Here is a 12,083-nt window from a genome sequence, read left to right as displayed (position 1 = left end):
ATAGAAACTTGGTATGCGGTAGAAAGAAATCACAGATTAGCTGGGTTAACAGTGGAACATATAGGGCCAAGGAGATAGCTCAGTGGTCTATGTGCCTGCCTGGTAAGTGAAGGCTCATGGTGACTAGCGTCAGAGGGCAGAAAGCAAGGACAGCAGAACTGGACGGTGTGAAGTAGGGTTGCTCCGAGGTGGGGTTCTGGAGCTGAGAACCCTTCAGGGCTGTTTCAAGTCGTAGCAAGGGAACATCGTTTTCCTACATCATTCATTCTCATATGGGGAGGGCACAACCTTCTTCCCAAGAGAATATTTGACAATGCCTGGAGACAGCCTTGGTCATCACCAATGGGAAGAATGGGGCACGTGAGTGGATGCTGCTGTCATCCAGTGGGTCTAGGCCAGGGACACTGTTTAACGGCCTCCAAAGTACGAGATGTCCACCTGAAGCAAAGAATCATCCAGCCCAAATGCCAACAGCGCCCACCTATAGCAATGAGCCAATGACCATGGGCTATTCTTGCAGGGCAGGACCTTGGCCAGAGCCCCGCCGGAAATCTGAGGGGGATTTCCGGTGACTGCAGCTGGGAACTGTTGGCAGCCTATGTTCCCAGCAGTGTGAGAGCAGGTGTTTGGCTTGAACAGAGGTCTGGGCCCAGCAGTGTCCTATCTGGCACTGTAGATTTCTCTTCCCAATAGGAGCACCAAGCATTTCCAGACAGTGCTCTGCAGGTGTGACACACATAATCACATTGGAGAGCCACGAGAGGCCCAAGAGGTGTGGGGTTTCGCACCCCCACCTCACTGCACAGGACTCCAAGGTCCAGACAGGGTTCATCACTGCCCCAAGTTATTGAGCTAAGAAGTTACAGACCCAGAATTTGTACTCAGGACTACTAGGACCCCGAAGCCTGGCTCTGTTACAAACAAGACAAAGCACCAGACATAGGAGAAAGAGACTGAAGCTCTGGGCTTACCCTAGAATTAATCTAAAGCTGGACTCAGAGCAGCCAGAAGCCCTGAACAATGTGTGACAGTCTGCAAACATCACGGGGATCACACCTGAGCCCAGGATCCCCGGAGAGGAGCTGCCCACCGCCTTCCTATCTGCAGACGTTAATGGGTTACAGAGATAATCTCTCTCGTCAGGAGGATTTTTTTTTCCTTTCTTTTTTTGGCCTCCTAAGGAGAATGCATGGACGTTAGCACTTTGTACTATGACCACAATAACGATGAAAAAGAAAAAGTCACTTTCCAGTAGTCAATTGTATAAAAATAATTTTATTTACTACTGTAAATAAAGTAGTGCAAAGAGTTTGGACCCACAATATTGCATTACTGATTTATTGACTACGCTAGCAGCGCACAGTATACAGACATTCTGTTCCTTCTTGCGCACGTGCGCGCGCGCGCGCGCGCGCGCGCGCGCGCGCACACACACACACGCACGCACGCACCCCTACCCAGACTCGAGGCAGGCACAAGGGCTAGGAGATGAGACTGTGCTAAAGGGCTTGATTTCTGCATATGCCACTGCTGCCAGTCTATTCTAACGGGCAATTCATGGAGACTACACTTAAATACTAAGAATTTTCCTAGATGTCATTTTTGTGGGTTGCGATTGAAACATAAAAGTTATCAACAATGTTATCAAATGATTCAGAAGCACTATGACCCTAGAAAAATTGGAGGAGAAAAATGTAAACCAATTTACAATGCCATCGCCAGAGAGAAATCTGCCAGCCAGGTTTTGAAGAGCAGGCAGCGGCCAACGTGGGTGCTGTGACAGGATGTATCTTAGAGAGAAGTCACAAATTTCTGTTCTGTGATAAAAGAATGAACAAAGGACAAAGACTCTTTAAAACACCTCTGTGTGTGTAAGAATCCGGATGCGCCACAAGGCAAACTGTGACTCCCCAAGCGCAGTCACTGGGAACAAAGCTGTGCTGAGCACCTGACCTCCCCCACGGGCCCTCTGACCGTGACGTTCCTGGGATCTGCTCGACAACCTTTGGCATAACAACTGTCCCTGCTGGGCTCGTCCTGTGAAGCGAGTGAAAAAGAAATGACACCGACTGCACAATGTGTGTCCAGCTGACAAGATTTTTAAGGTGTTTATCAGTAGAATGCCCTGGCCCCAGTCTTCCAGTACCAGCTGTTGGAAGGATTGCCTTTGACTGCAGAGACCTGGATGGAGTGCGCGGTTCAACCTCGTGGCTCTGGGTTACTGGTGACCACGGGCTGGTCCTGGTCTGAGGCACCCATGGCTGGAGTCACGGCAGAACCTGCGGTGGAGGTGGTAGAGTCTAGGGAGACTGGATCTGGTCCTGGAGGGGAACTGCTGGCTGCAAAGACACACGGACAAAGACATGCTGAGCACTCAGGACCTCCGAGCATACCCGGAAGAGATGTTTGCAGTCCACACTAAGCAGGCGGGCAACTTTGGACCCCTTATCTGGGTCTTTGGACTTTGGTGCCCCTTTCTCTAACATAGCAGGTTGGAATGGATGTGCAAAGATCTCAGTGGTTTCAACATCCTAGGATTCTAAGTTACTGCATTTATGCCAGCATTTGCAGACCAGAAATGCTTCTGATATGTTTCACGGGCTGTGGCCCCTCCCCCCACAATACCGATGCCGCATACTCTGTAGTCACAGCAAGCAGTTAGAAAGCAGTGCAGGCCTTAGGTTCTTGTTGCATTGGAATGATGTGCCAGATTTGGAGTCAGTTATTTAGTTCAATAAATGTGTATACAGGCTGATTACTAGGTTTACTTGTCAATCTATCTTCAGTAAGGAGATTGGATGACCACCAATGGTAGACACTTACAGCTTTATACTTTGTATCAGTAATTTTAAACTGCGAGTGATTTTTGCCCCCAGGGGCCAGTGGCAATGTTCAGGGATAGTTTTGGTCATCATAAGCCCAAGGCGGGGGGTGTGACTGGCATCTGGTGGTTAGAGACCCTGGAAACTACTTGGCACCCTAGAAGCACAGGGCACCCCACAACAAAGGAGGTCTCAGCTCCAAATGTCCACCATGCAAAGGCTGAGAAGGGCTCCAATTAGGACCGTGGGCTCTGGAACCTGGCTTCTCTGTCCAGCTGTGTGACCTTAGACAGGTCACTGCCCCTCCCTTGCCTCCAAAAACATGGAGAAAAGTATCTCTACTGGGTCGAGTGATTATGAGAATTAAATGCGTTCATCTACGTAACATCCTAGAACAGTGCTGGTACTGGCGAATGTTAGCGCTACCGGTGACTGGTTTGCAGGGGAAATGGGTGAAGACGAGTTTCAGGTGTGAGCTTACAGGGTGACACAAGAGTTGGTGCATTTGCTCTTAGGCTGCCTACAGGACTTTTTGGCCCTGCTAGCTGAAGAAAATAGCACAAACTTCAAAGCCAGAGAGACCAGAGGTCAAAGGGCTCTGATGTTTACCAGCTGGGTAATCTTAAGCTAGTCCCTTAACTTCTCTGAACCACTTAAAAAAAAAGAAGGAAGAAGAAGAAGAAGAAAGAAGAAGGGCAAGCCAGATAGCCCAGTGGACTAAAGCGCTTGCTTAGGCAGAGTACAGTGGCTGGATTCAATCCCCGGGGTGCCATGTCAGCCCTGCCCCCAGGGTGCACTGAGACGGTGATTGAGACTGAGTGTGGCGGCGTGCACCTGTAATCCCAGAGCTTGGGAGGCTGAAAACAGGAGAATCACTATGAGTCTGATCTACATAGTGAGACCCTGTACTAAATGCATTTTTTAAAAAAATAGAAATAGAGTCTCTCTATGTAATTCAGGCTGGCCTTGAACTCACTGCATAGCCCAGGTGGGGCTTAGACATGTGGCAATCCTCCTGCCTCCACCTCCTGTGTGCTACAACTTAGGCGTATGCTACCACACCTGGCTTTAACCACGGCTTCTTTTATCTGAGAAATGGGGCGAGCAATTTGGAGTGGCTTGATGTATGGTCAGCTCAGCAGCCTTAGTTCAGGCCAACAATCACCAGTTTGTCTTTTCCAAGTGATCTTCATTAACACAGCAATGTTTTAGTCTTATGCAACTTTTAGGAAGTGGGGCCATTTTTGAAGTTCCTAAACATTCTCCCTGAAATGCACAGACTTCAAGATGATGGTCCTAAGATGATAGTTTGATTCCTACATAAGATCTGTTTCTCACACCTGCAGTATCGATGGTGACCTCCAGAAAGCCTCAGAAGGGCCTCCCAGTCCCTGCCTTCCTGGGTGCAGACAGGACTTCTCCTCAGTGCCCTTTGCAGACCTGCAGCAGACGCCCACAGACTCCTCAGAGAGAGCAGGATGGGTGAGCAGGCAGCGTGTGCACTAGTGGGACACTTCTAGGGTCATTACAGTTGTCACTCTGGCTCGGGCTTTTGTGACCGGAGCAATGGTGGCGAGGTACAAAGACCGTTCTGCTGCAGTCATGAGACCTACAGGGCAGGCTGCATTTATCGGCCGTGAATGGTCCAAAGTGCCTGCATCTCAGCGACCTGTGTCTCCTCCCCTGGGACCTCGGTGCCTTGGAGCAGCCGCTGCCCTGACTCCCTCTGGCCCTAGCACCTCTCTTTTCGGGGACCTGTGCAGAAGTTAATGCAACACTAAGCATGGGTTTTCAATCTCGGGCAATGTTTAAATCACCATGGTAACAAGACAAATCAGCAATCCGTTTTCTGATTAAAATAAAAGTGCCAGTGTGTAAAGAGAGAAGGATTGCCTGATCAGCAACACCACCACGCAAACCTTCTGGGGAGCACACAACACAGTGCTGCTTTTTCTGCGTCCCTGAATTACCGGCTGCATGCGGAGCCGCCCCCTCCAGTGGGCTACACAATCACTGCCAGAGCCCCGCTGCCCATCCTAATTTTCAAGTGGCCTCTTTGTCTCTGCTCACCTGGAATGAGAGCTAATTTTATTACTGGACTGGAATCAAGGTAACCAGGAAAATCAGCGTGCTGTTCTAAAGAATTACAGAGCATATTCCAGAGCCAAACAGAAGTGATTTGTGGATTGCCTGCCTCCTAGGGGGCCACTTTCTGTACATTAGCAAGAATAATCAGGAGCTGGTCCGACTGCAGCCACTGCCGGGCTTTTGTGTGGCTCAGGATCTGAGAATTCACATTTTAAATAATTGAACAAAACCCAGAAGAATATTATTTTGTGTCACAGGAGAAACATGTGCAATTCAAATGTGTCCACAGTTAAGTTTTTTTAGAGACTCAACCACAGACGGCCACTTCTAAGTTCCTTCGGCAGAGTGGACTCCCATCAGTGCTGGAGCCACTAATGTTTCTTATCTGGTCCTTCAAGGAAAAAGTTTACTGACTTTGCAGACCACAGTAGGAAAAACAACTGCCTGCTAGATGACCAGATGAAAGTATAAAATAAAAACACAGGGGAAAATATTGGGTTAATCGTCCTGTTGTTGTTGATAGGGTCTCATATATAGTTTAGGCTGACCACAAGCTCATTATGTACCCCAGGCTGGGTTTGAACCTGTGGTGATCCTCTTGCCGCAGCCTCCTGAGTGCTGGGAGTACAGGGGTGCGCCACCATACCTGGAGTATACACTGGGTTAATCCTGAAATGGTAGAATGTTTCTAAGAATGAGGTGGGGGTGTATGTGCTGAAATCTAATGTAAGTGAGATCCAGCCTATTTCATTTGGACCTCTGGATCTAGCAGGGCCCAAGGCAGTGGTAGGATTCCCATCCTGGGACAGTACTGAGTACAGGACTAGTGGGGTGGGGGAGGGACAAGGGCAGTGAGACAGGTGAGATGGGATGAGGTCTCACCACCAGTTCTGACTTCAAGGTCAGCATTTCTTTCACGAGCAGCATGTGTGACCTTTTACTGTACTTCAGTAGAAACTTCATTAACTAGAAATGTAGAAGACAGGAAAAAGAGTAGAGCAAGGTTTAATTAATCTCACTCTGTCATCTCCCTCTTTAATAAAGAACAGCAGGCTTACCATTTAGCCAGAGAGGAGGAGACAATGCGAATGACCAGTGTCATGCAGGCTGGCGTGGGCATGGGTTACCCTGCACCCAGGTGTGGGTCTTGCAGACCTCGCTGTGTACAGCGTGCTGCATTTGGGCAGGACATTTGCCCCAACATGTCAGGTAGAGTCTCCCAGAGGTCAGAAATTTCAGATCACCCCTCCCAGATTTTGGAACATTTATACCCACATGACAAGGATGGGACCCAAATCTACATGCGAAGTTCACGTATGTTTCAGACCCACCTTACACCCCGGCCGGAATGCGACCTCCTACCATAGCGTAACTGCCTTTCAACTTCACCCACCCTACGAGGTTGGGCGTATAATTTTCTATCTGCAGCATCGTGTTGGTGCTCAACCGTGTTTCGGATTCTGGAGTTTGGAGAATTTTGACTGCTGGATTTTCAGATTAGGGGTTCTGAACACAGTACGACCGGACCCTTCCTCACCACACGAGTTCCTGTTTTCTCCTCCTGCTCTTCCTTTTACCTCCCTTCAGGCAGGTAGCCAGCTGGGCTTGGGCTTGTTGTTTGCTCATTCATGGAGGTGGCTCTAGACACATTTTATTTTGAGGTATTTTTTGTTTTTCAAAAGCCTGCTCCATTAAGGTAATTATGCTTGGCGTCCTTGACAGGGAGGGAGAAGGAAAGTGCTTTTGAGATCAACGAGGCAGAGCAAAGAGCTTTCTGGAGTCTGGGAGCTGGTCGAGCTGTCTGCGGCCCAGGCCATATGGCAGCGGCAACTAGAAACAGAAAAGGCTCAGTGGTCCTTGGCTTTGGCAAAGAGGTGGCGTTGCCGTGTAAGCCTGAAGTCATGAATCCAATACACTGTCTGGGAGACAAGTGTTCTGCTCTCAGGCCAGTGACAGCCAAGTGACCTAGGGCTACCCGAGACCCAGAGACCCTTGTACAAGCCTGGGAGGCGGTAACCTCAGAAAGACAGAGCTGCGCTGTGGGTTGCCAGATTGGAGTCAAAACAAGTTCCTGTAAAGAATATAAGAGAGACCGGCAATGTCTGCTATGCATTATGCTGATGCTTTTGATAGGTTAGTCAATGGTTTTATTTTAGATGTTTTTATAAAGAACCTTACGCTTTACAGTCTCACAGCTTAGCGAAGCATGGGAAGCACTGGCACTCCTCTCAAACTATGGAAGTTTGGGCGCCCCCTGGAGCTGGCACGCTGTAATTGCAAGTAAGACACCGTACTGGCCATCACTCCTGGGATGTGCCCAGCTAGTATTTAGTGAGCTCTGAGTACTGAACACATGATCACAAGTGGTTCTCTCAACTGCAGGAGGCAGTGCTACAAGCTTTGCTACTTTACAGAAAAGGAAACTGAGGCACAGATAGGATTCCTTTCTTATTCTGGGCCACACAGCTAGTGGCAGGGCCAGAATTTGGCAGCCTGACTTGCTCTGCCAGTGCTGGTGAGCACGGTCTTTCACTCTGGCCTTCTGCATGCAGGAGAGTGTAATGTGGCAAAGGCCATGCCGTGCTGACAGTATATCACCGAGCACACAAACTCAGGAGGAGAACAAAAGAAATTAGAGCTGAATGGATACTGGATAGACAGCCCAATGGAAAGCCTCAACGATAACATCATCAAATTGTAAAACCTGCCTGCAAAAAAATGCAGTGACAAAGCTCCTAACCTCTAGCTACAGTTTTTTTCCCTTGCTGCACATGGGAGGCTCTTAAAAATCCATGTTCTTTTTTTTAAGACTGAGCTGGCACCCTGATTTCGTGACTGCTTGCTGCGGCACCTGCCACTGTTGCCCCACACCCCCTGCTGTGTAGGTCATGGCCTCGGCACCAACCTCTCATGAAGACTGCAATGGTAAAAGCTGTGGCCCAGGCAGCTGGGCATCTATCACTCCCATCCCAAGGCTCTGCACCTTGTCCCCTGTCCCACTGTGCTGAAGGAGGACCCTCTTATTTCAAAGAGACTAGCACATCCACCATAGAATAAAGCTTGCCCTTCCTAGTGGAAGTGAGGAATTATTAGAAATGCCTAATTCCAGAGCCCCTCCCCATACCTTCTTATGCAAAATCTGCATTTAATATGATCCCTGTGGATTTGAGCACATATTAACATTCAGAAGCCTGAGCTAGAATTTACATATGGAAATAGATGCCATTTTATTACCATTTGTTTCTTCTTATTTCTCCTTTATATTGCTGCTGGGCCCTGACTTTATTTTAAAAATATGTGCGTGGGTAGGTTAATTATCATGACCATCATCCCAAGGGATGAAACAACCTGCGACAAAGCATTTGTGATGTGAGAGGGCAATGGGTTTAAGACAGTTGAAGGCCACTGTTTGAAAGGATCATGATTCTGAAAAGCAGTTTGAAATTCTACGGCCCTACACCCTCTCTTGGCTTCTCTTTCCTTACCAGGGCAGGCAACTTCACCTCAGCTGTCAAAGGAAGGGTGAAAAATTAAACTGGTTTTAAGATCTTATTCAGACAGAGCCCACCCTGGGTTGGTCAGCAGGGAAGAAAGCAGATGCTGGAAAAGTTTGCAAAAACAAGGCAAATGTGTGACTAAGCCAAGGAGCCACAAGGAGGACAAATATCACAAAGGACAAGAGGGACAGGGAGACAAGCATGCAGAGCGACCGATAGTGAAGATGCAAAGACAGGAAAATGTGAGGACTTTGGATAAAAGCAGTTCCTCTTGCCTGTGAGTGTTCATGGCTGCCAGCTGGTATAAAACCATAAAGATAATTTTCAATTCCTCTAAGGGAACTGCATTTGTAGTAATCGCGACAATATTTCTACAGAGTAAAAGTGACAGAGATAATTTGAAATGGAAAGTACTGACAAGATGTAAAATAAATGTGCTCTACCTGGCAACAGATTTGGGGAGAGGATGGAACTTGCATGAGGGAGATTTATTTGCTGGCACGGGACGAAGAGGAAGAGTCACACCTGGAGGGGCTGTGGACGCCTCCCTGGGAAGCTCCTCAGGTAAATCAGAAGAAACCATTCCCAGTTTGCCTCTCAGGGCCTTCCTTCTCTTGAAGGGAGAAAAGGTAGGTTGCATGCCTAACTTTTTAGCTTCTTATTATCTCCTACCTAAGTAATCACTATTTGAAAGTTCAAATTCCGTGTCTGCTGCAGTTGTAAATGCCTCTGTCGGTCTTTGTCAGCCATTCTGTGCTTTCGCAGCCATCCAACATGGCGGAAAACAAGAATTTCTCACCACGAGCAAGCCTGTGCACCCACCAAGTGCGAAGTGTCATAAATGACTGGGCCGAAGCCTTCCAGAGCCAGGTCAGCCTACCGTGTACTAGGGAAGTTAAGCAAAATAGCTCACATTTATAGAAAGGGTTTTATATACCAAATAAATATGATAGCTAACATTTAACTGTCATTGGCATTTTGGTAAGGGTGTTCTGTGTTGTTTTGTCACTTAACTCCTTTTTCCTCTTATTCTTCTGGGAAGTAGCTACTTCTAGAACCTCATTTGATGGTTGAGAAATTGGGAGATCAGGAAGAATAGGTAACTTGCCATAAATCACACAGCTAATGAGTAACCAAGTCTGGATTCTAATAGGAGTGACCCGGGCACCAGCCCCTTAATTACTACCCCCTGCTGGCTCAGAAACATAACAGTGATTAGTGGCAACCAAGCTAGGCTAAGCCCGGCTCGGTGTCTGTCTCTGAGGCCGTGTGGCTGGCTGTGTGACTCTGTACTATGAGCATATGTTTGACCTCTCCCACATTTGACTGCTCCACCAGAATGGACGAGAGTGTTTCCCACCAGAGAGGGCTCTGCAGCTGGCTTTTCAGGCATACAGGAGTCTTGTTAGACACTGCAGTGCAATTTCTTAAGCTCATTTAAAAAAAAAAAAATCTTACTTTGAAAACTTTCATAGCCTTGTGGGCTTCCTAGAGGCAGGGATTATCAGATACCCTAGTGTGGGCCCATCTCATGCGTGGCCATCTTCAGGAAAGGAAGTGACATATGGCCAAGGGTGCAAGGAGGACATCTATTAGTTCCCTAGCACGGAAAAAGAATCTCTAGCTTTTCAACCTGTTTTGACTTTGTACACGAAATCTTTACCTGAGACAGACTGGAAGCACTGCACGGTCCCGGCGATCAATACGGAGAGCAGGAAGGTTCCCAGAAAGTAGATCTGCAAACATCCGAGGCACGCGTCAGGTGACTGACAAAGGGCAGGAAGCCGAGGGCAGGGCTGGGGATGATACACCTACCAGGGCAGAGTGCAGGATGGCGCCCCAGATAAGCCTCAAGTGGAGGTACAGCCAGGCCAGGGAGCAGGGGCTGAAGGACTCCTCGTTACTGTGGTTCCAGCACCTGTGAGGAAGCCCAGGCATCTGATGTGTCACGGCCTTTGGAGGCCCTACTCCCTCCAGGCCTCTTCAGCTCCTCAAACCTACACTCTCCAGCTTTTGCACAAATGAACCCACTCAGGAGGAAAAGCAGAGACATAAAGCCAGTTCTAAGTGGTTTGGGCCTGACCTGGAATTCTGAGATCTGAGCAAAGATCTTAGAAAAAGGTTACTCTCCTCATGTCCTTAATTATTAAGGAGGACTCAGCACAGACCCGGCCAGGATCATATTCTGTCAGAGTGCTGGGCCAAAGTCCGGATGGGGGACTGCCTCCCTATCTTTCAGAGAAGCATGGGCTAATCAAATGAATTGCTTTTTTTCCACTCTCATGGAAAATCTTGGTCAGCACTTGAACTTCAGAGCAAGCACATTCTCTATGTTGGGCCTTAGCTGCTGGGAAGGAGAGATTTGGGTCTGGCTGGGTGTTCTCTAGTAGAAGCAAATCTTGGGCCCTTTTTCTAATACCTGACATCTGAAGTGAACAGGAAGGCTAACTTGGACCAAAGCGCGAACCCCACCCTCTCGCTTAGGTACCTCGAGACCTGCCAGTATGCAAGAGGCTCTAAACTCACCTTTCATATAGTTCTCGGAGAATGGAGATGTTATTAGAATGGAGTGTTGGGTCAATTTCCAAGAAATCCAAAATATGATGTGGGATTATAGCACCTTCTTCAATTAGCAGGGCCAGGTTAAAAAATCCCTAAAAATAAGCCACAGACAGAACTCATTAGCTCCTGATAATAAAAGCCAGACACACACCCTTTGTCAGAACATAAGCTTTTACAACCTCTCATTTTTTTTTTTTTTTTTTTTTGCAGTCCCCAGAGCCAGATGGTTTTGTCACCTCTATTGATGAATTGTTTCCCTAAATATATGCATCTGAGAAATTTATTTCCAGGAGAACCAGAAGGCTTTCAAAGGCTGCTGCGTCCCATCTGCTCAGCAGCCAGTCAACCGGGAGACCTGTCCTTTACCACTGCTGCTCTCAAAGCTGAACTTGATGGAGAAAGTGCTCTGGGGTCACCAAGCAAAGCTGCACACTGAGGGAAGGTCATGCCTGTCACTTACAGGCTGCGTCGCTGTAAGTATGGGTGAAAGTGTTCATGGTCACCAGTAATTAAATAAATGTCATTTAAAACAATAAGGAAGTATCAACTTGTAGTTATTCAATTAATGAAATTAAATCATCCACCGCTGACATGATTTCAGTGTCCCACCTCTACTGAGCCACAGCTGGGTGGGTATTAATGGGAAAACCATTTCAAAAAGCAGATTGAGAATACACTAGCATGTACTCATAAGACTATGACAGTGAGGACTAGTGACACAGCTCAGCAGACTAAAGCACCTGCTTAGGCAAGTGCAGGGACTGGGGCTGGCGCCACATGTCATGCCAGCCCTGCTTCTGGGTGTGCTGAGCTGGCCACTGAAACCAGGCATGGCGGTACACGCTTGTAATCCCAGCACTGGGCGGGGGAGGCTGAAAACAGGAGGATCACTATGAGTCCGAGCTGCATAGCGAGACTCTGTACCAAATACATAAAAAAAGAGATGACTGACAGTGAGTCAGTAATACTGTCTTTTAGAATACAGTTAAATTGCCAGTCCTAAGGATAACCCACTACTATTATGGACTAGTGAACTATAGTGGGTTATTTTGCAAAATTCACGCTCTTACAATATTTAAATGGCAATGGAATACCCATCGCCGACAAAACAAAA

General features: G+C 47.8%; 1 protein-coding gene across 1 annotated transcript in view; it reads right to left on the bottom strand.

Annotated features, from left to right (window-relative positions):
* Positions 1-1,255: 1,255 nt before the first annotated feature.
* Sel1l3 (SEL1L family member 3) overlaps positions 1,256-12,083 on the bottom strand; it is a 106,404-nt gene continuing 95,576 nt past the window's right edge. Inside the window, exons 21-24 of the mRNA XM_012516619.2 lie at positions 10,934-11,061; positions 10,223-10,325; positions 10,071-10,143; positions 1,256-2,339 (exon numbers count right to left, since the gene is read on the bottom strand). Of these exons, the coding sequence (XP_012372073.1) occupies positions 2,200-2,339; positions 10,071-10,143; positions 10,223-10,325; positions 10,934-11,061 (444 nt within the window). The 3' untranslated portion in view covers positions 1,256-2,199. The remainder of the gene's footprint in view (positions 2,340-10,070; positions 10,144-10,222; positions 10,326-10,933; positions 11,062-12,083) is intronic.

This window comes from Octodon degus, unplaced genomic scaffold (genome assembly GCF_000260255.1).
Source record: "Octodon degus isolate 3935 unplaced genomic scaffold, OctDeg1.0 scaffold00006, whole genome shotgun sequence".
NCBI lineage: Eukaryota > Metazoa > Chordata > Mammalia > Rodentia > Octodontidae > Octodon > Octodon degus.
This window is presented reverse-complemented; position numbering and strand designations above follow the sequence as displayed.